At 39.3% G+C, this 24,592-nt stretch overlaps 1 protein-coding gene and 1 long non-coding RNA gene across 7 annotated transcripts in view; one reads left to right on the top strand and one right to left on the bottom strand.

Moving 5' to 3' along the window:
* Nucleotides 1-1,150: 1,150 nt before the first annotated feature.
* The window catches only part of LOC119031592 (glutamate receptor 1-like), a 67,256-nt gene continuing 43,814 nt past the window's right edge, over nucleotides 1,151-24,592 (top strand). For 5 of the 6 annotated variants that reach the window (XR_005078641.1, XM_037120169.1, XM_037120170.1 and 2 more), the window contains exons 1-2: nucleotides 1,151-1,469; nucleotides 8,988-9,122. Coding sequence is in view for 5 of the 6 variants with exons in the window: in XM_037120169.1 (XP_036976064.1) it covers nucleotides 1,361-1,469; nucleotides 8,988-9,122 (244 nt within the window). In the remaining variant the exon portion in view is untranslated. Of the gene's footprint in view, nucleotides 1,470-6,596; nucleotides 6,712-8,987; nucleotides 9,123-24,592 lie in introns of those variants that run through there. The other variant, XM_037120171.1, reaches the window with a different exon arrangement.
* Nucleotides 3,829-6,148, bottom strand: LOC119031617. The gene is made up of 3 exons (XR_005078654.1): nucleotides 5,601-6,148; nucleotides 5,452-5,513; nucleotides 3,829-3,898 (listed from the first exon to the last, which is right to left on the bottom strand). It is a non-coding gene; the product is annotated as an uncharacterized LOC119031617 (long non-coding RNA).

Below are 24,592 nucleotides of genomic sequence, written 5' to 3' on the forward strand. Positions count from 1 at the left end.
AGGAAATGTCTAAACATCTGTGAGAAGGTCTGACAAAATACTTTGGACAGATATTCATTGTACCAAGAGGCTGAATCCTAATAACTCTGGTCTTCTGACTTTTCCTCTAGCCCCACCTTGAGGTTCACATTTGTAATTTTAAGCAAGATATCTCAACTGCTATTGGATGGATTGACAGGACAGTTTGTAATTGTTCCTCTAAATTGCAGCCTCACCAGTAACTTAAATACTCAAATAAAACCACTGAGCAAAAACAAATGCAGAAGACGTCTATTGAACATTCAGAGAATGTCAAGTGGAGAGCCAGAGGAAAGTATTTTACGTTTTAGGGCAAAAATTTTATTTTGAACCGAACAAAGTTCTTCAGACGTCTGTGACTGGAGTTGAAAAGATTCCTAAAATGACATTATAAAGGCTTTAATTTTCAAACCTGTGAGGTTACTTGGACATCTCTACAGGACACTGAAAAGACGTCTAAAACTAAACCCTCATTCTGGCTCATTACTGGTTTCAGGGTCATCACGGTGGAGATGGGGTCGGTTGGCCTCAGGCGTCCTCCTGGATCCACACACTTTCACTCATATCATAAAACTATCTATCAGGTATTCTGCAATTTGTCAACAGTGATGTTGTTGTTCTGTACATGCAACATCTAATGCATGTCCGTCCTGGGAGAGGGATCCCTCCACTGTGGCTCTTCCTGAGGCTTTTTCTTTTTTTTTTTTTTAATCTCAGTAAGGGAAGTTTTTCTTCACTCGAGTCTAATGACAGATGTAATTTCCACCTTTGCCACTGTGATCATACTGTGTAATTGTGCATTGTGTCTACTGTCACTGCATTTTTTACATTTTCAACAAACTGTTTCATAAGTTATTGTTGCAACTCAATGTTCATGATGCTTTGTGAGAAGATTCTGGTGTTCAGCAACAGTAAAGCTCATTTAAATTGGAGAGAGAGCGAGGGAGGGGGTGAGAGAGAGAGAGAGAGAGTCAGAGAGAGAGAGAGAGAGCGAGGGAGGGGGTGAGAGAGAGAGAGAGAGAGAGAGAGAGAGAGAGGGGGAGAGAGGGAGAGAGAGAGAGTCAGAGAGAGAGAGAGGGAGAGAGAGAGAGGGAGAGAGGTGTAGTTGGATACAGAAACAGTGAACAAACACTCTGACACTCAGAGTCGACGAGGCTGCAGAGCTCTGCGCTCAAACTATGGATGTTTGCTGAGAGAGAGAGAGAGAGAGAGCGAGAGAGAGCAGAGATAAAGAAGCAGACTGCCGGTGGATGTGTGAGTCTGTGGCCGGGCTGCGGTGGATCTGTCACGGCCCCGGTGTGAATGGGATTACGCCGGTTGCTCCGCGGCTCCTGGAGGAAACATGCGGCTGCAGAGCTCCCCGGTCCCCTCGGTCCTCCTCCCGCTGCTGCTGCTGCCGCTGCTGCTCGGGCTCTGCAGCGGCACAAGTTTCCCAAGTAACATCAACATAGGTGAGTGAGCGGCGGGCGGCGGGGCTGCCTGCACCCGGGGGCGCAGCTGGAGGACCCGGCTGCATCTCATTCCCTCCAGCCTTCTTCTTATATGTTGAATATTTCCTGCAGCCAACATCATAACTCATTGTGTCTGTTTTTTTTTTCCTTCTCTCTCATCATCCAGTATCCTGACGTATTGTGTGAGGATTTGAACAGGTTCCCTAACGTATCAATAAGACATTTAGATCATTTTTCATAATACATTTCGAATTCAAATCATTTATTTTTTGGGTTGCTTAATGCTGCAACATCAGCACGGACTGATTCCTTCTCACATTCCCAGGACTGTTTCCTATATTAATCCTGCAACATTGCAAGAGTAATGTTCTTACAGTGACACTCCTACAGGACTCCTGTAATAATGCTTGTGGCCGGGATTCCCTCCGTGACTTACAGTATATTAGTATTCATATATTCATGTTGTGACTTACAGTTTTTTGTGTCTCCTTGTATTTTGGTATTCCTGCAACATATAAAAGAAGTTGAATACAATATTACCTCAATTGCAGTTAAACTAGTTTTCATCTCAAATGATTTTGTGTCGTGGGGATCTAACAGGAATCAGCACCACGGGCAGAGTCACACTGTAATGTTAAAGGATTCAGCATCGTCGAGACAAAACAAAGGTTTTATCATGCACACACACAAAAATTCTTCATGTAACATTTGCCAAATTTACAAGAAGACCCAAACGATGAAGATTTTTTCAGAGAAACGTTTCACAATATTTATAAAGTTTCCCCTGACTCAACAATTCACAAAATTAAGTGTTTTTTTTAAGGGAGTTTGGGGGCTTTCGCCACAGGTGTTAAAAAAGTTGACTATACTGGTTAGTCTTCACTGTATTGGTAAAATGTGACATGTTTATCGTCAATAAAATATTGTCTGTCTTGGTGAAATCAAGAGCTTCCCATATTGCATGTGATGCAGAATTTACAAGATGGCACGAGTATTTGTCATAATTTGACATTTTGTCACACATACTGTGTCACAAAGTATAGTTTCTCCTAACTCTATTTTAAAGGGGAGTCCTTGGAGTTTCTTCATCTATAACTTTTGCTGAATTTATAATAAGACCCACATAGTTTAGAATTTGTCATGGACAGCCTTAAGGTTTGTAGAAGTTCTCCTATAAATGAGCAACGTTTAAAATTACACGATTTGTTAAGGGAGTCTGGTGATATTCTGGTTACTATTGCAGTGGTTGTATCAGCTGAAACAGATGGTATGTTAACAAACATCTGCTGCAAACATTTGCAGGTTAAGAGAGTACGAACGTGTAATTAACCTGCCAGTGAACCAGACTGAAATCAGACAGATTGTAATCTGTTCTCTGTGTTGTTGTGGCACCTTCCTCGTCTTGTTTCAAAAGATCATGGTCTGGGTAATCAGATCTCAGCTGCGCAAATCCTCAGTGTGTCTTGGGGGCATTCAAACCTGTAATTCGAGCTGTCGACTTGTGATTGGATCACTCAGGACTGATGTTAATACCAGGTCGAACAGCTCATAGCAACAGTAATATTATATTCAGCACTTTGTCACATGGGTGTTCAGACCTGGTATTAACCTCAGTCAATCAATCACTTCTTCTTCCTGTATTCAGTATCTATAATATCTTTCACTGTGATGTTCGTACACTGGGTGAATTCTCCTCAGTCAGTTCTTTTATTCCCATTTGAACCCTGACTGATTTGGTCACATTCAGTGTGGATCAGGCAGCTGTGTGCTTCAGAGCGTGCCACTCTCACAAAATGAAGTTATAATGCGATTCATCGGACTGCTGGGTCGGACTCCTGCTGCAGTTTCCTCTCGGGTTCGGTGCTGATGTGGCATCAAGTTCAACTTACCTGCATTAGTTGAATAAAATCTCTCCTGCCTGCTGAATACCAACCAGTGAGTCTCGGCATTAAAAAATCAGTTGAGTTGGTTTTCTCTGTGTCGACTTAGAGCCCTTCTGTCAGAGCAGATGGACTGCTTCCAGCCTCAAGAACTCTGATAAATAACTCATACATTCCAATAATATTCATATTCAAGCATCTCTGTATTGTAGTATTGACAGTTTTCAATATGCTGCATAGAATATAGATGACAAATTGTATTTTACCTCCAAAGGAAAAAAAAAAATCTCTTTTTTAAATTAAATTGGCCTTCTGTGACATTTGTGTTGCATGAATAATTACTTGAATGCAGTGTTAGTTCTGTATCTGACTTTAATTCTGAGGTTCTTTACTCATGAGGATTAAGAATTTAAATACAAAAAATGGTCCTAACCAAAAAGTAAGCTGTAAACTAATTACATCAGCTCTATCTGTACCAACTATAAACACTGACCATGAAAACGTCCCTTGTTTAAGTCCTCCTGGGGTCTTTTGCTGCCAAAGTGCCCCCTAAATAAATAAATAATACAATGTAGAGTTGAACAATGCTACTGTCACATATTCAGAGCATCACTAATTAAAAAGTAAAAAAAAAAACAAAACCAAATGCTAAATGCTGCAAACTGTAGCCGCTCTGTTGTATTAGCTCTTATTAGTTCCGTATCAGCTCACAAAGTACACTATATTACCAAAAGTATTCGCTCACCCATTCAAATGATCAGAATCAGGTGTTCTAATCACTTGGCCTGGCCCCAGGTGTATAAATTCAAGCACTCAGGCATGCAGACTGTGAAACAAGACATTTGTGAAAGAATGGGCCGCTCTCAGGAGCTCAGTGAATTCCAGCGTGGAACTGTCATAGGATGCCACTTGTGCAACAAATCCAGTCGTGAAATTTCCTCGCTCCTAAATATTCCACAGTCAACTGTCAGCTCTATTATAACAAAATGGAAGCGTTTGGGAACAACAGCAACTCAGCCACGAAATGGTAGGCCACGTAAAGTGACGGAGAGGGGTCAGCGGATGCTGAAGCGCATAGTGCAAAGAGGTCGCCGACTTTCTGCACAGTCAATTGCTAGAGAGCTACAAACTTCATGTGACCTTCAGATTAGCCCAAGTACAGTACGCAGAGAGCTTCATGGAATGGGTTTCCATGGCCGAGCAGCTGCAGCCAAGCCACACATCACCAAGTGCAATGCAAGGCGTCGGATGCAATGGTGTAAAGCACGCCGTCACTGGCCTCTAGAGCAGTGGAGACGCGTTCTCTGGAGTGATGAATCACGCTTTTCCATCTGGCAATCTGATGGACGAGTCTGGGTTTGGAGGTTGCCAGGAGAACGGTACATTTCAGATTGCATTGTGCCAACTGTGAAATTTGGTGGAGGAGGAATTATGGTATGGGGTTGTTTTTCAGGAGCTGGGCTTGGCCCCTTAGTTCCAGTGAAAGGAACATTGAATGCTTCAGGATACCAAAACATTTTGGACAATTCCATGCTCCCAACCTTGTGGGAACAGTTTGGAGCGGGCCCCTTCCTCTTCCAACATGACTGTGCACCAGTGCACAAAGCAAGGTCCATAAAGACGTGGATGACAGAGTCTGGTGTGGATGAACTTGACTGGCCTGCACAGAGTCCTGACCTGAACCCGATAGAACACCTTTGGGATGAATTAGAGCGGAGACTGAGAGCCAGGCCTTCTCGACCAACATCAGTGTGTGACCTCACCAATGCGCTTTTGGAAGAATGGTCAAAAATTCCTATAAACACTCTCCTCAACCTTGTGGACAGTCTTCCCAGAAGAGTTGAAGCTGTAATAGCTGCAAAAGGTGGACCGACATCATATTGAATTCTATGAGTTAGGAATGGGATGGCACTTCAGTTCATAGAATGAGTAAAGGCAGGTGAGCGAATACTTTTGGTAATATAGTGTATCTAGTGGCTAGCTGGTTAGCATGCTAACTTCAGTAGCTTCAAATGCCCTTGACATAATGTGATTACTATTTTTTCCACATTCTTTTGATTATTGTTAATTTTCCAATGCTATAAACAAAGTGTCTTACTTACTTGTGACTACGAGGAACTTCTAATGAAACAATCTTGTGATTCCTCTGATGATTATAAATGACCTGTAACAGCAAACAAGACAATCAATGAAAAGATTGCTGTTTTTAAATAGGTATTATCACCTATAAAATCATATATACATACATTACCTCATTGCGATCACAAATGTAGCACCACCGGCACTTGCTAGTAATGATCGTACTGCTTTTGTCAAAAGGAGCGGCTAGAATCCACAAAAGCTGAAAGTTCTTCATATTCACTTAAGCAAGTTTTGCTCATAATACTTACATACTTTTATTTATAGTTTACTTTATCCAGAGTATTCATCTACATAATGTAGTGTGATGTGTATTTACTTTACGAACTGTCCTTCCAGTGCCAAATCCACAGTAAATGTCTGTAGTCAACTCAGTGCTTTTTCATCCCTAACTTACTTTACTTACTTCACCTGTCATAGCTTGCTTTGTACCTATCGTTAATAGTTTAACATTTGTTTCTGTAATATTGTCTTTACCATTTTTGATCATTTAGATCATATTTTTTCAAAAAAGCTCTGCATATAAACATAAAAGTACAACCAGTCATCCATCTCTCTGAATAGGATTTGAATCCACAGCAATGAGGTTTATGAGGCTTTACTGCCTCCTCTTATAAAACAGTGTACCTTGGATACTTTGATTACTAGCAGGTCTTGCAAGCTCCAAGTGTTAGCATAAGTTGTAGCGACCTAACATAAGTGTTTGGCTAGCTAACATTGCTAATGGTTAATGGTTACTGGTTGGTAACGCTATGTATAAAAATCAATGGGAAACTATTTACAATAAAGACAAAGAGAGCTGTGAAGTGTGAAGTATTTTAACTATGTTAGGGATGAAAAAGCACTGACAACACTACAGACATGTACTGTACGGTTAGCACTGAGAGCAAAAATACTTTTTTTGGTTTTTTTGGTTTTGCTTTATTGAACAAGATGATTACAGAAAGGACATAAAACAAGAACAAGGCTAAAGAGAGAGAACAAAATAAAGAGATAAAAAGAAAACAAGCTAACCATTTATTTTAACTATTAAAACTATGAAGCTGTGACATTATTTGTCCCTAGACGTTCTATAGATGTCTGAGCTTTTATTTTGAAAGCGTGATACCGGAAACAGTCGCAGGTGCGCTGTTAGCCATGAAAAGATGTGTATTGCAAATTTCGCAAGAAGGCGAAATGTAGTGTTTTGTGTTTGTTTGGCTGCTGGCTGATGACGGCAAACGGTTTGTCAGCACCCTTTTTAATTTTGTGTTTAATATAAAGTTACAATATAACGCATTTTCATTGTGTGACGAAGTTTTAAAAGTGAGTGTGCGCAAGCTAGCAAGAGTGCTATGTTGACGTTAGCTTAACGTACCGCAAATTGTTATTTTTAAGCAGCAGGTAACTTCCGTTTGATCCAGTTACTGACGGATGAAACGCTGTATTATGAAGTTATGTGTTGCAGTTGCCACTGTTCAGGTAAATCACCCTGTCTGGTGAAGAATTACACAAAGTCATCCAGGACCGCAGAATATAAGCCTTCAGAAGCCTTTAAATTCTTCGTAATAACAAAGAGTCATAACAGCGTCTGCATAAACATCGCTGTAAAGGCAGTGTATTAAAATGAAAAAAGCATCTACGTGACAAGAGAGAAAACAAGAGGGTTGATTAGTTCGAGTTGATGCATTTAGATATATTCCCTCTAATGTGACCTGGAAACCCATTATGTTGAGTGTGTGTGTGCCAGGACAATAGAATGAATGAGAGCTGAGAAAAGAGGCTTTTAACAGCAATTACTGTACACCAGAATCGTCATTATTTCCACTGACATCTGTGACATACTTCATTTTTATTGTCAAATAAAATCTCTTGTTGACTTTTAGACCACTGGCAGTGCCTAGGAACAGTGATAATAAACACCCCTGTTCACAACTCCACATTATTTTATTGTTCTGATGCTGGTGGATTTTGTGCTCCAAGAAATACAGAAATGTGCTCACGAAAGCAAGGAGTAAAAACAAAGACTGCTAACAAGCAAAGATGGATGTAAACAATGATAAACTCATACTGTTTGAGGGAATAGTTTAACATTTTGTTTGTTTTCTTAATGAGAGTCAGACAGGAAGATTGATAATACTTTCATGTGTGTACAGTTTATATGAAGCTATTATGGGCAGCAATGGGGGGAAGCAGGTAGTCGGGAACAACTTTCATTGGAATGAATAAGGATCAGCCTGCAAGAATTATAACATACTTGGTTGGGCCCAGTAACTTCCTTGAATCATTGCTGGTTACCTGACAACTTAATGGTCTCAGCTAAGAAATAGTCTGGTCCACTGTAAAATGGTGAACTAAATTCTAGTTTTAATTTATAAATGACCTTTTAAATGTAGTGGTAGATGGAGCCAGTCTAGCTGTTTCCAATGTTTATGCTAAGCTAAGATAATAATCTGCTCTCCATAGCTTCAGTATAACTATACAGATGTGAGAGTGGTATCAGTGTAAACATCTTATTGTTGGAAAATCAGCAAATAAGTAAATTTTCCCTTTAAATCATTCAGCTTTGTACATTTTAATGGGGTAGGAAATGCACTCAACATTTTTTGTTAGATCTCAAGGATACACACAATGTGCCATAACTATTGTTTGTTTACAAAAATTACAAATCCACAGGGTCCCTTTTAATTTTTCATGACTGTGAAACTAAGAACAACAAGCAGTAACAGCTTCACATATCCCTGCCAACTGAACTCACATAGGGCTCTTTATTTTCTTGATTAGCATACTAATTGTTTTGCCAATAAAATGAGTCAGAAAAAAGTAAAAAAAGTATTTTCTAATTTCAAACAGTACATGGAAATGTATTCATATCAGTCATTTATTCTGTCCAACAGCCGTAAAAAGTTGAAGATGATCAGTTAACTGTCATCAAGATAAAGAAAATATTATTTTTTGTTTTTTTACATTTCAGAGGTAATGGAACTGGTAATTGTTTTTATATTTTGCTTTGAAAATTACTAAAACAGCCAGCTAGTTATCAAAATACATGGTGACTGGTACTATATTGCCAATCATTAATATTTTCCATTTGGTTTGATTAATGAAATTAAGCGGAGGGGGACATGTCAACCAAGATGTTTTATCCACAGTAGAGAAAATGAAGCAGGGACACCGTCCCTCACAGAGGATTTATTTATTATTTTACAGAGATTTTTTCAGTCCTGGGTCATTTCTTTTTGTTTGGCTCTTAAAAAACCTGATGAAGACAAAAGTTCTTCTTTGACGAGTGTCCCTCTATGCAGAATTCCAGCTCAACAGGATTTCAAATTTATGCAGAAAACAAACTTCAGTCGGTGTAATCCTGAAACATTTTACAGTTAAATTCATGTTTGCTTAGCTCTAATTTACCCCCAAAAGTGAAGTTTTGGCTGGTGTGAACGGTTATTTTGATTCTTCTTCCACTGTGCTTTGGGACAGGCAATGATTCCCACTGTGTGTCTTTGTTTTTGCCAAACAGGAGGCCTTTTCCCCACCGGCTCCCATGAATATGAGGTGTTTCGTTTTGCTCTAGCGCAACATCAGGATGTCCCAAAACTGGTGCCACAAGTGGACATGGTGGACACGGGGAGCAGCTTCGCCATGACCTACGCCTGTAAGTTCACAAATAAGTGCTATGTGACATGACGGTTTTAAGCTTTTCATTTCAAATGTCAAGGATATAAATGGAATTTTTTCATGGGTCCCAAGACCCTCATGTGCTGAGGTTGTATTCCAAGTTATGTCTCTGCGAGGTCAGAATTTGTTGGAGTAAATGAGCCAAATATTCCCTCTGTTAGATTCAGATTCGGTGACCTTTCTGGACTCCATGCAGTGATATTTTAATATCAATTCTGAATAATTTGACTATAATGACAAAGTGTTGCTCACAGTGCTGCTGACCCTGAAGAGAATCAACACCAGCTGTGCAGCCGCACTGAGCCTGTAATTCAACAAATGACTCATCATTTGGTTTTTGTTTATGGCAGATTTATAATCTGGTTCAGTCTCTGTGGTTCAGGCAGCAGGAATGTTATAATTGTTTGTTTGATTTGCAGCAGATATTTTGATACTTTACACACCTTAATGTTTCAGTTTTATGGTGTGATAATGCTGCGCTTATGGTTTGGTTACGTTAAGGCAAAAAAATGTCCTGATGTCTTGTTAAAAACATCCACCTTTGTTGGCTGTTGATTGATTTCAACCAGTGGTCTTCTGGTTGGCAGCCTTTTGTTGATGTTAGTAACCTGAACTATGTCTCTCCTGAAACATTGACATGATACGTATACAGTTTGCATGAATGTACTATGCTAATTTTATTTTATTTCTGTTTTATCCCTTCTGTATCTACTTCTTCTCATTTTTAAGCAAATGCAAATACTGCAGAATCAATAGTTATCTTAGTTGCATCAGTGGCGATTGATTGTAAAATGCCGATTTAGTGGGTAGTGAATGTTTGCTTTAGATCTCCTGGTTAGTTAATGTAACACATTTATCAGGCATTCTGTTTGTATGACATTGGACTCTTTGCTGCCTCTCTGAGTGTCCTACCGTTTTGTTCAGGCTGTAGTCATCATCACGGGTCAGTGCATCATTCTTCTATCATCCAGACTTCATTCAGCAGGCTTAGGGTTTAAGAAAAGGAAAACAGAAGTAAATGGAGGCTGCTTTAAAAGAGCATACAGCAGCAGTAAATGGATGTAGACCAGAGGGAGCTCAGCACTAAATGGACTCTGACTCCAGGGAACATTCAGCACAGTACAGTTGGTTTGGAGAACAATGTGCTGACCTTGTTTTGTTCTGGCCAAAACGCTGAATTTACCAAGCGGCCGTTTTACACCTGAATTTGTATCTGCACATCAAGGGCTGCAGCCAACATCTTAGGAATACTGGGATGCTCCCTCCCCTCAGGACATAAACTCTAGAATGCATTCATTATTTTGGTTACTGTAGCTGTTCATTATAATGTTCTGTAAGATCTGTTTAAATTGAGCATTTCTTTCAAATATATTGCACTGGAAATGAACCACACAGTCAACAGTAGTCAAACAATCACCCTTTACTGTAACTCTCTCTCCTATTGCATTTATAGCTGTAACCCCTCCTGTGAAGCGTCTGTAATTGGCGATAAAACAGTTAATGGATGATTGATAATACAGTAAAACCAAACTGTAATCATGTTTACTGATACATTATAATGCACACTGATTACTCTCAACTACTAGATTTCTTTCAGAGCTTACCGTGACATTACTTTTGTCACTAATCCAGAAGAATCAAATATTTTTTGATTACAGGCTTCATATGGGAGCTCAAAAAGAAGGTGTAGAGACTGTTTAATAAATAAGTACATCTTTAATGAATCTGGCATTCAAATAATTGACATAATTAATAAAGACAGTAATTCATATTTATGGAAAATTGATTACAACTGTGTTATGTCACGTAACTATTGTGTAGAGGTGGGAAGCTCTCTTAACCTGCAACCCGATTGTTATTCAGAGGGATGCAATGCCATTCTACAAAAGCATATTGATGTTTATACATAATTTACTTACTCTCACTATGTGCCATTTTGCTAATTTGATAAATAATATCTTGAAAGTAGCAGTGGTCACAATATTGTAACAGTACTTCTGATAAAAATATTCTTATATTCTTTTTTGTTGGCAAGTCTGAGCACTCAAGTGCTTTTGAGGAGATTTCAAAATATCGAGGCGTGTTCCACTTATCACAATGATTATTTTAATGGCAAATTGCCCAGCACTATTTTGAACAAAGCACATTTTTAATGATTCATACGTCAAATTTGCGATGGAATTAACTTCTGTTACAGCCTGGGCTCGTCACAGGTGCTCATAATGTCGAGAGTTGTGTTTTACATTTTTGGAATTTTTCTGCGTCAAGACACAATCAAGAGAGAATCAGATGCATCTAAGAATTGATTTTTTTCCCCAACCTCCACTCATTTGATAGTTAAAGCTTATGTGAATCCAATATCCTCTTAACTATACCAATCCATATATTTAATTAACACTTGTTATTAACATCTCGAAGGCCAATGGACTTTTTAAAAGTGATCCAGCTCTTCACCAACACGCAGAGAGAATGACTTGAATATTTCCTCTCTCTGCTTAAAACCACATCACTTTGTTACAAACATGCACTAAAAGCTGCCTATAGATGCGACACAATAATTAAAACCATATTTCATGGTTCTTTCCAGAAACTGTATGAAAATTATGTCCCCATGAAAACAAATTCTTCTCTTATATTTCCCAAAATGAAAATTTGTTTCAAAGCTCCGGAATTTCATTCTGGTAGATAATTACTCAGTCCTTTTATTTCTAGCTTTATACCCCCCAACACCTCATTTTCAGTGATTGGTAAGGCCCTGTTCTGCATGTCCACTGCATTTTGCTGCATAAACTGGTTTTAATTATGTTTGGAAATGGAATTTTGTAATGATGCTGTCTCAAATTTAATTTTTAGTGCCTAACAGTGCTGCCAAATCCCAAAATGTGCTTCCAGCTCATAGTAGACAGTTACCACAAGTTTTTAATCAACAAGTGCAGTAATGAGTGTCATATACTGCTTTATACATGTGTAGAGTCCCATCAAGCAGGTGTTCAGCACTCATCTAACAGAATCGCTCCCTTTGATTTGATCGAAGCCAAGTCTTTATACAGCAGGGAGTTACATTGAGCTGAGGTGAAACATCCTTATCAGAACCGACATCAAAGGTTGATACTCACAGACATACAATATTACTCATTTAACTCCAATTCACATCTTTATTAACGTAAATAAAATTTTAAGAGATTCTTTTGTGTATAGTTAAAAGTAAAAGTAAGTATTGGCATTAAATTTGCCCGCTGCCTGTGTTCCTCTCTGCTATTACTGTTGGTGCCAAACAAAAAAACAAAAAACAACCGTAAAATTTCGAGTTTGACCTAAAAACCCTGATCTTTGTGCTCTAAAAACAGAGTAAAACAGGTGTATTAATGAGTAGGCAGGTTTTGTTACTTGCTGATCTAGAGGAAAGAATGCCTGTTTTAAAGCATCTCATGTCCTGGTGGTAAAAGGAAACACATATCTTCATACAGCTCCCTTTGTCCTGTAATTTGTCCCCCAATTGTCTGCCAAAAATCAAGCTTGGTGGCAGATGCATTATCATAGTGAAAGTCAGGTTTATAGGGAACCAACCTATCTGTGGATGGTGTCATTTTTCTACAGGAATACACGTTATGTTATGTGTCAAAATGGGCAAAATGAAATGTAATATTCATGCGCTGTAGTAATATATTGCTGAAATATTATTAGTACCGCATTATATTACGTTGTCACTGCTGAAATAAATATTTTACTGTAACGTGTTACAAAAGTAATGTCATGTTTCTACAGAAAACCAAACTCTGGGTAAGAAAGACCCTTTCAACTTTTTTCACATTTTCAGGGGATGGTGAGATGAGGGCTGTTCAGTTGGTTACAGTCTGCAAAGTCATCGCTGGATGATGTTAAATTGGTCATTCTGGTCCTTTTAATCACCACTTAAAGATTGCATCAGGGTAGTTTATATACCTTCCCCTGTGGATAAAATCATCCCAGCCCATAATAACACATCAATAATAACATTTTGTATTATCAGTCTTTATCCACAAAGAAACCAGTAGCTAAAATTTTCACAAATATATATCCTTCTGAGATGTAGCAGAGTAGAAGTATATGATTGCTGAAGTCAAGTACAAGTGAGTTAGTAATGTCCAATGCTGTAAAATACTCTCCCGGTTGTAATAAACTAGGATGATCCTTTGAACAGGAGGTGTGTTCTGATGCTGCTCGGTGCTGCAGGTTATTTTTCCCGACCAGACGTGAACAGAGTCTGAATGATGGAGCTGCTGCACCTGAGCTGATCCCACCTGCCCTCTGGATACTACTGACAAACCTCTCTCTCTCTGTCTCTCTCTCTCTCTCTGTCTCTCTCTGTCTCTCTGTCTCTCTGTCTCTCTCTGTCTCTCTCTGTCTCTCTGTCTCTCTCTGTCTCTCTCTGTCTCTCTCTGTCTCTCTGTCTCTCTCTCTCTCTCTCTCTGTGTCTCTCTGTCTCTCTCTCTCTCTCTCTCTCTCTCTCTCTCTCTCTCTCTCTCTCTCTCTGTCTCTCTGTCTCTCTCTGTCTCTCTGTCTCTCTCTCTCTCTCTCTCTCTCTCTCTCTCTCTCTCTCTCTCTCTGTCTCTCTTTGTCTTTTCCTGTGAAGCTAGTCTCTCTCTCCTTCTATCTCACACTCCATTTCTCCTTCTGCACCCATTCAGCCTCTCTCTCTCTCTCTCTCTCTCTTTGTTCCTTCATTCATCTCACCACTCTCTCCCCCCATTTCTCTTCCTCATGAAGCTGAACAGTTGTGGGTTGTTTGATCAGTGTTACAGTTTAAATGGAGATGGACCCACAAGATATACTCTGGGCTAGTGTTTGTGGTCTACATTAAGATATCAGCCTGAAGCTGAAATGTGTTTCCTTCGAACCGCTGTGTCTATAACCATGGAAACGGTTGTTGAATATTTATTTTATGCCAAATTTCAGTCACGGTTCCAACCAAACTGAATTTCCACATTTTTCAAAGGAATATCCATCCATTCCTAGTGTGTGAATATAATCTCATGATTTATTTAGTATGTATGTTTCTGTTTGTTTTGTGATTCATCTGAAGCTCCACTTCAACCAAACTTAAAAGCTTTTCAACAATGTCGGCAAAACTCATGATTTGCTTGCTCTCTGTACCATGTATGATGGGGTTCTTTCAGTGCTGATACTGGTATCAGAAAAGTCTCAAGTACCACTTAGATGCTGGATTGGGATTTTTAGAAATGGGAAGTGGGTACCTCTTAGTAGCATCCACCATAGGGCTGCAGCTATCGATTATTTTAATAATCAAGTATTCTGTCGAACAATAAAGTAATCGGATAATAAATATTGCACACTTAATTTTTACTCTTTACATGAATGAAGCCTTAAACAAATTAAGGGCAGCATTTTAAGTTCTGTGTTGTTTTATTTTGTTATTTTCTTGAGCAAAACTGAGTTAACTTAGGGACACACAATCCCTGACCAGTTAGCCACCACACTGATTATTATTAACTACGCCATTACATATAGCAAAACTTAACTAAATCTCAACTAGCAATTGCATTGACTGCTAACGTAACAGTGTCGAGTCTGCTCTAATGCGTAGACTGGATGTTTTATGTTGAAGTGCTGCAGCATATATGAAGCACTCTTGCGGTAGGCTACAATTTGTTGTACAGTAGACACATTGTACTGTGTTTTCTATTCGTTTCAACTTGTATTGATCCCACACTTTGAACATTATCGTTCATTTTCTCTTGCCTATTGTCTATTGTTTTTGCCCTTTGCTATTTTCTTCCTTCTCTTCCTCCATTATTTTGCAGTATGCACCTGGTCTCACATTCACATTACAGCATATCAACAGTGGAAGCAAGCACATAGTGTTACAGAAATCATATGTGCAAAACACAGTGTGCTGTCTGGTTATCCTGGATTAAACAAAGCCTTGCACAGATATTTGCAAATATATGCTGTATTTGCTATATGTAGCAAATATCCCACAATGGCAATAGATTTGTGTGACTTCAAGCATATACATAACATCCATACATGATTAGTAAAATGTAGGTGTAAATACTTTATGCACTGGTGTTGATTCGTACTTGTTCTCGGCTCAGGTGTTGAAATCAGTATATGGAGAGAAAAACTGCTATTAAACATCTGTGTGTGTGTGTGTGTGTGTGTGTGTGTACCGTTCTCCTTCTCCACCTCCCTCTCCCTCTTCTTTCCTGTCTCTTACTATGACTCTCCCTCTCTCCCTCCTTTCTCTCTCTCTGTCTGTTGTTTTCTCCCCAGTCTGTTGTTGTGTGAAATGTAAAACAGACTGAGCTCTGCCTCCTGTGAGACAAACTCTACAGTCGGAGCAGAGCAGCATGGCGGCATCTGAGGTGGAAAAACAAATATTTCTCTGAGAGCAGAGACTCAGTCCTCAGAGCTGCTGCATCTGACTCTTTCATACAAGCAGCTCAAATTGAGCTCACTGTGACTTTTATCAAGTATTAGTGTCACTGACGGCGAGGCACAGGACTGACAGCTGGTCTAGCATAACAAAACAGCTGCAATCAGGACATTGTAGAACATGAAAAGAGTGGACTGGATATTTTTATATCAAAAGAATAGTTTGACATTTTGCTCATTAGCTCTTATTTGCTTTCTTGCAGAGAATTTAACAATAAGTTTCTCACCACACTGGTGCTTGATGGCAAATATTGCAAATATGAAGCTATATCTAGTAGCAGGTAAGCTTAGCTTTGCGGTTCATGTTTCAAGTAATCAGTAAAGACTAACAGGAGGTTACAGGTCCTGGGTCCCTAACCCTAACCAGCTTTGGATGTACTGCACAGACATGAAAATGTTCTTAATCTTTTCATCTAACTATCAACAAAAAAGCAAATAAGCAACTACTGCTATAAAGTCAACAGACTTATTCACAGTTTTAGACTGGAGACTGCTGACTGTTGCTGCTGCTAAATTACATTAGAAGTTAGCATACATTAAAGTTGTCACTATACTTTAAAGTTCAATGCAATGCTAGTATAAACTGGAATGACACTCAGGAGAGTGCTTACCTCTGCCAAGGCCGGTGACAGTCCCCTTTAATTCAGTCAAGCCTAGTACATCATCAAACTCAACAGCCCTGTATTACTCTTATACACCTGTTATGTCATCGAGCTCCATGTATTATTCTCTGAGAAATTAGCAAGAAATGTGGACAAAAGCCCTATTTCAAAATTTAAAGAAGGTGGAAGAAGCTGCTCTGTACAGTCTGTCTGGTGGTACGGCAGCAGATCAACTGGCTTTAAACTTCACGTTTTATCTTGTTGATGTTAAATGTTGATAATTTTAGCTTTAGCGAGACACAATTACATTTAACAACAGAGTCTGTTAAGTTATTAGGTTTGCATGTAACCTGAGTGCATGAACAGCACAAAGACAATCGACATATATTTATAGCCACAAATTGATACATTACCTCATCGTTGTGCATTTTGGAAACAGCTGTTTATAAAAGAAGAGAACAAGATTTCAGATATGCTGCATTGTTCTTTTACTCGCTTCCAAAACAAGTGCATGAGCCAGCCAGATCAAAATATTTATGAAGCAAGGTGGTAGTGCTTACAGCGCTTTTGTCCACAGGGGCCACCATAGTGAACACAGTTAATGAATGAAAGTTCCTTGTAGCTGCTGTATTATCTTTTCATAACTGAGATTCTCCTGAAGCTCCAACATCTTAAGCTGAAGTCACGACAGTTCAGTGTGTCACAGTAATCTTATCAGACATTTTTTTGTAGCCCACAGGAAACTTCTGCTGCTCACAACTGTCTTTTCTCTCCTGTGAAATAAATCAAATTCTCATATCCTTATCTGTTTCTCCTGAACCCTCCTTGGGAGACATGGGTAGCAACAACAGAGATCAATCTGAGAGAAATGATCTAAAGGTAAAAAGAAGAAAGGTAATCTTGTTTGTTTTTGGAAGTGCAGGATTTTTTCTTAATGTCCACCTGATGGGAAGTGTCAGTCAGTCACTGTCCAACTGAGTGATGAAGGTTCGGTGCCTCTTTATCAGAAACACTAACTGTAACTTGTTCATGTCTATGTGTTTGACAGCCCCAGTGTAAAATAGCAATAAACTGGGAAAGGCTGAACTCCCAGACAACAGAACAGGTCTGGAGTCAAAACAGGAACTGTTTTATTTTGTTACAGGCCCTTTGTGTGTTAAAAAATCAAAATCAAACATTGATTCTGGACAGTGGGCTTGATGATGAATTTGTTCAGCAAAGATGCAGTGATACAGTAGATGTAGTAGGATGCATCTGTGCAGGGGGATGGTGGGAGAGCAGCAGAGCACCAAGAGGGAGTTCTGAACACATGGATCATGTGAATGAAATCAACTGTGAGTTTGATGGAAAAACCTGCAGCTGCATCCTCATCACTGTGACAACAACAACATCTGCTGTTACTGTACAGAGAAAACATGCTCATTAAGCATGTGAGCATCAGCCAATACAATAATTTCATGTCCAATGGAGTAATGTTGTTTGCGGTCCATTGTGATCTCAGTAATGTATGGGCAGTATTTACATTTCATTTCAGAAAACACTCCCAGATACTTTTTTTGTACTTTTTCAAGGCTTTGTGTGCAAAAATCACATTCACACCATTGTGTGTATTGTTATAGGTAACAGGAAATTAAAAAAAAGAGAGCCACTTCTAGGATGCAGTGTTAACAGTGTGGCAGCAGCTCCAGGCTTCTCTGAGAAAATGAAAAATAATACATCTTCTGTTTTTCAGAAGAAGTTTCAGAGGTGACTGTTGTAGATGTCTGTCAGGGCGTCACCACTTCCTGTTCAGACGAAATATGAACGAACATTAAATTCTCAAAAACTGAGTGAAAAATAGTGCACAATCAACATCGGCACTCACATCGAAAGTACTCGAGAGACTTCCTGCTCTTGTTATGGCTATTTGTGTCACACAGTCATCTTCATTATGTAGTATGACACACACACACACACACACACACACACACACACACACACACACACACACACACACACACTGCCTGTCTCATCATCATCATCATCTGACAGACACATACACAGTCAGTGACTAACCTGTGATGTGTCTCCGATCTGTCACTGTTTGTGTTGTCATTGGAGGACTGAACACTCTGAGGATTTCTGTCTCTCTGTCTGCTGGACAGTTTGAAATATCTTTTTTCTTTATTTCCTCAGTTTCCCATATTTACCAACTGTTCCACTTTGCTTAGGTCTTCACATTTGTTCCAAAGATTATTCTCATTTGCATATTTCATGCTTTTGATATTGCCTTTCTGTGTTTTTTTCTTTAATGCAGTGTTTTCTCTTGCTAATATTTTGCAGACCCTGCACATACGCTGTTTATTTTTCTCTCCTTTGTGCTTATTAAGGGCCACTATAGTTTATTGTCCAACATTTTCAGCTTGTATTTTTCTATCTTTCAGTGAGAAAACCGTGCTTTAGAGCTGAGATTTAAAGACGTTTCAAGCTCAGTTCAGATAGAAACACATAATTTATTGAGAGTCTGTCCGTACCAGAAAAAAAAAACAACCACATTAGTTGTTTGTTCAAACTTTAAACAATAAAACACAATTTGTTTTCCTGAGGAGCGCCTTCCTGTGGTTAAATGTTGAGTTGTAACTGGAGGAAGTCAGGCTCATTGTCATCTCTATAAGTGAGCAACTTTGACAGTGGAGACTACTGTTTTTATCCTACCTCCTTCATCAGTCACCAATAGTTTCATTTTATAAATATGATATTTCTTAAGTCGCAGCCATGTTGGTGTTGGTTATGTATGCTGAGCGAGAAGAAGTAGTTAACTGAGCAGTTTTGACATAAAACTAGATGATAAAGACGTTATTGTCTAGATAATTATCTTTAAAATCTACAAACATAAGTGTAGATCATGACACAATTCAAATGGAAATAAGGTCTCTCTTTGGGTCCAGTGGACGGGGCGTGACTGGCTCTCTTAGTTGCATCAATCTTGACTCTCACCAAGACATAGAATGTCAGACTATTCCTACAAAGATCCAACATTGTAAAAAGAGATATTTTTACATGTTTAATGATTATAAAGCAGGTTCAGGTGCTATATAAATACTGTAAAAGACTCAAAATACTTATTCGTTGTCAAAAGCGCAGCCTGTATTTAGAAACTGATCATTTAAGGATTTCTGTGAGATTACGATGTTACAACTATATATTCATCATCCTCAGCACAGCTGTAAAAACACAACACTGGATGAGTTAATGTGGAAATAAAAATAATATATGTGGAAAAATAATTAACCTGAAAGTCAGCATAAATAGAGAACATTTAATTAATTTAGAGGTTGAGAAAAACTATAAGGACAGAGGTCATGACCTTTTTAAAAGTCACCATAGACCACCAGAGGAGATGAGGTGAGAGAGAGAGAGAGACGTCTGGATCTAAATGAATGTGTTTCTGCAACAATAAACACATCTTGTTATGAAAGAATCCAAATGGCGTGAGGCACTTTGGCAAAATGACATGATGTAGCATTCACGCCAGCAAATCAGTTTGAATTGAATGGAGGTGGACTGAATAGAAGTGAAATGAATTGAATCTGGAGAGACAGGGAGGTAGAGCGAGCATCTCAGTCCAATAGACCATGTAACTGGGTTTTGAATGGATCTCTAACCTGAGTGTGACCCCATGTTAACACTGACTCAAGCTCTGCTGATGGCATCATGAACTCGCACCCTGCTGCACGTTAAAAATCCTGGACAGGACCATTTCATGACAAAAATATATATATATATATATATGTGTGTGTGTGTGTGTGTGTGTGTTTTTGGTCTTTTTGCCCAGTCTAAGGTAATAGGTTTGGGCTGAGCAGCAGAAAATCCATCCGTCAGCAGAGATGAATGAAATGGAGGGAAAGTCCTCAGCATACAGAAAATGAGAGTTTCTCTTTTTTGGGCTCAGGTAATTTTTCGGGCTGTTGAATCGCTCTGTTGCAGCGTTCACCTGCAGGATTGTAGAATTAAACAAGTTTGTCTCAACACAGACTTAGCTAGAGGGACATGTCATACTGGGTTTTATAGCTGCAAACTGACAGAACTGACTTTGGTCTAATTACAAAATGTGATGATATCCATTCCTGTAAATGTGATATCAGAGCTTTGTTTTGCCTCTTTGCAAAAGAATGCCTTTTTTTTTGGATCATCTGGTTTCATGGACTAATGGATTAATCATCATCTCCTGGTAGATGCACAAACTCTGGTAACAACTAGGTTAAATACAGTTTTAAGATTGTAGGAGTAGAGTATAAACACCAAATACTGGTGTATTTCCTGTTTGGCGAGTAAGTCTTAGAGGCTGGCAAGTGATTTTTTACTGTCGTTTTTGGTGTCAATCATCTCTATAGATCTGCTGTTGCTTCTTTGCTGGTGGGAGTCTAATGCACAGAGGGACATCATGGTGCATTTAAGTGCATATCATGAACTCATGAACTCTAATGAAAGGGTATGACTTGTCATGCTAAGACAAATACTGAAACCATCACAAACGGGCAAGTGTTCAAAATGTAGAAATCCCCCTCCTCTGAATCGTGACCCACTTCAGATTGCAAATGAAATATAAACTCCACCCAGTAAAAAAATCAGTTACATGAGCGGCAGCTAACTAACGTTTTAACTCGCTGCCCTCCCTGGGAGGGAGGGAGACGGGGAGACGCAGAGACGGAGGGGAAATTAAATGTTTTTTTCTTCTGTTTTGCTGCCAGGGCTTCCCTTATCAGGAGGCTACAGATTGAGACAACAGAAGGATAGGACAAGGCTGCCCCGCTCCCCGTAGTTTGGATTATTTATTGTTTATTGGTGTAGAAAAAAAAAAAAAAAAATAAAGAATACATCTTGTCGGAGACATTTAGGCAGGAAGCCACAATGGAGAGAGGGAAAGGGAGAGAGAACTGATTTGGTTTGCTGGTGACATTTTGCCCTTGAGGACTCAGTTGTAGTTACACGCTCAGTTGAATGCCTCAAATGTGAAATGAGGATAAAGTGCAGCGTTAAAAAAAGAGCGTTGTTTGTATCGCCTGGGAAGACGTTTATCTCTGACAACACAATGTGGCAAATAATGACATAAAGGAAGAGCCGGTGTTCAGATAGAAGGACTAGCAGCAGAGACAAAGGGATTATCTTTAATTAATCATCTTGAGCCTTAGTTTCATGTCGAACAAAACAGAACCGAGATCAGATGCCACAGAGTCACAGTCACAGGGGAGAGGCAGTTTATTCACAGAAAACTGAAGGTAGTGAAAGAAAGAAGAGGAAATACACTGCAATATTTGTTTCTTTTTACAGTTGATTTTATTTTATGTCCTCTGAAAAACCAGTGGGGCACGTTTTCATTTTCATTTTTGACATTTATAACACATGAAAAAAATGTGAATTGTTATATTCTAGCAGTTGTTTGACTTCTTCCTGAAGGGAATCTCCTCAGTGAGCTCAGAGGTCAACCCTGGAGGTTGCAAGATTTTAACGTCTTGCTCATAGACACTTTAGCAGATCAGATACAGACCTTAAGCTTACGATATCCAGTTCCATTACAGTGTCTTTAATCAATGTTTACGTGGCATAAAGCAAAACCAGTGAGCTCAGCTGGCAGCGGATGTCAGTTTAATGTCAAAAAGACATTGGACTCTAACAATGGACACAGATTAAAATGCAGTTGGAAATTAAAATCAGGTTGAAGTCAAAACCCAACGTTGGAAAGACTTCTGACTTCTGTTCGGAGTGTCGGTTGTGCATGCCTCAGAAATTAATGCAACATGGACGTAAGATGCAATATACACATGACGGGTAGAGGCGGTGTGGTGCCAGTAGCATCCGATCCCCAGCTGGGTCAGGAGTCAGAACGTTTGCCATCTAGTGGAATCCTCCTGTAACACGCGTCAGTGTTTCCCACACATTCATCTATTCATCTTGATTTTCTATTTTTTGCCATTCTTACTCACTCAAGACAGCATGCCGTCAGTGAATAGCATGATGTTATACTCTCCGATACAGTGGATGGTGGTGTGGTGTTTAGTCCGCCGGTAAAATCAGCGAAGAAGAGAAGGAGGAGGAGGACTATTTAACTCAGTTGGCCTCACCATAACTTCCTCTGCAAAGAAGACGGCTGTGATTGTTTACTCTGACGTGCTCCTTAATGGTATTAAACCCAATTATTCCCACTTCTCATTCAAGTTAGCTTGGTGCTAAACCGGAAGTTATTTGACTCAGTCGGTGGAAGTCACAGGTGCGCATACTCAATGGCACCCCAGCTGGACAGCCACCGCCACAATTAAAGTCTGATTCTGTCAGAAACACTGCACGTATTATATAGGCAAGTCTGTGAACACCTACGTGCACAATGCAAGGAATGTGAGGTTCAACAGCAAGTATATCTTCAGGTGTAAAGGTCCAATTTGTACGAGAGTTGATTTTGAGTCTCATTACAAGTTTCTCAAATACTGATTCTTTGGGATGCCGTCCAGCCTGACCTGCAGTCATCGTCATAATTTGACAAGTACAGAATTTTAGAGTGTCAGTATCCAATGAATATTTTTGTTGACTGAAGAAATCTTTGTTATGGGTGAAGACCAGTCGTCCTCTCTGCTCAGCTGCTGCTTCAGTTCAGACAGCTGCTAAACTCTGTGCAGGGTTTCTTCTACTGCTAAGTAACACCATTTGGCTTTGCTGGAATTTGTTCCAGAAGTCGTTTTTGGTATGGTTTGGATGGAGAGTGGTTTGTGTAGCTCAGCTGATTTGTTGCCTCAGGAGTGAATTGTGGGTAAATCTCTGTGGACGACTGAAATGTAAATGTAGACATGAAGGCAACTGAGACGAGAGTCAGACTTTAAAGAGAGAGATGAGGGTTTGAACCTGCGTCTATTGAGGGGAAAACACTTGTAGGGAGCCTCCATTTCTCCCTCTGTGTGGGTGTGTTATTGTGTGAATGTGTCTGTGTGTGTGTGTGTGTGTGTGTGTGTTTGTGTCAGAGCTGCATGCTCAGCAGGAGATTATTGCATTGATGCCTTCGAGGCAGCAGCAGCCTAAATGACTTTAGACTGTGTGTCTGTGCTTCAGTATTATATGTGTTTGTGTGTGAATCAGCATGTGTGTGTATGAGTGGTGTATCACCCTGAGGAAGGCAGCCATTTAATCTATTATTCAGCATTGCTACTAAACACATTAATTAGAGCCTGAGGTTGAGGCGGGTGCACAGTGGTTACAATAAAAACCTCCTCTCCTCTTTTAATTTGAGATGAAGGTCCAGTTGTCGACACCTCGGACCTGTAAACCACAAAAAAACAACTCTGTGAGACAAGACTTTCTAAAGATATCCAGCGTGAAAAAGAAAAACTGAGCAGATAGTTTGTGTTCTTATGAAGGGATCCATCCTGAATGGTTTGTTGTTTGTAACACATAAGTTGTTTTGTTGAGTTGCCTGATTTTTGGTAAAATACAATATTTGGTCAAACCACTTGTGTAAATTGATTATAGCACAGGCTTCAGAAAAAAAACATAGCTGAAATGTCCTGCTTCTGTCCAACTTCCACAGCCCACACGATCATCAAAATAATGACTGATTTCATTGTAATCGGAAATCAAACTATGCATAATTTAATTAAAAAAACAAGAGGTCCCAAAATAATAACAGGCTGGCAGCTCACCATCTTTAGATAGACTTGTTGTCGTCTGTAGTGGTTTATGGTTGGTAAATTGTCTGCTGCTGCTCATAATGCGATCAAACGTGAGGATTTGATGAAAATAAAAGAAATGGAGCACAACACACAGCAGGACTGAGAGTTTCTGTTCAGGAGAACTTGAAGCATTAAAAAGTGTAGTGTAATGTGACAGTGTGAAATGTATTGAAGTACTTCAGCTTAGTACAGTGTGGAGTTAAAAGTACTTTCAACGCTAGTAATATTTAGTTGACAATTAAATTCACTTTGGGACAGTGAATAGGATGCCAAAAAAAGGAACTCTTGAAATGTGAATGGACAGTGAGAAAAGTAGTTGATGAAGGTCCTCAGTCATCCAGGTCATGGTAATTCTGAGTGCTGTGGGCTATCGTAGGCAACTGGACTTGTTTCAGTTTCTTAAAGACGTTTCACCTTCTTCAGTTCTAACTAACTGGAAAGAAGTTGCAGTCCCCTCAGCACTGCTCAGTATTTAATGGGAGCAGAGACTTGATCGACTTCTATATATATTATTATTCAACCAGGTAAAAGCTTCTTTGAGAGTAAAATGTCATTATAAAAATCTCTTTATAATTGACCTGAATTCCCCCATGACAACTGATCCATGACTTCACCATGTATGGTCTATTCTCCAATTGTCTGTGACCTTTGACTTTTCTATTTCTGGTTGCTTGTAATGTCAGCTATCACAGACTTCAACCTGAATCAGCCGCTGC

The sequence above is a fragment of the Acanthopagrus latus genome, chromosome 13 (assembly GCF_904848185.1).
Source record: "Acanthopagrus latus isolate v.2019 chromosome 13, fAcaLat1.1, whole genome shotgun sequence".
NCBI classification, from domain to species: domain Eukaryota; kingdom Metazoa; phylum Chordata; class Actinopteri; order Spariformes; family Sparidae; genus Acanthopagrus; species Acanthopagrus latus.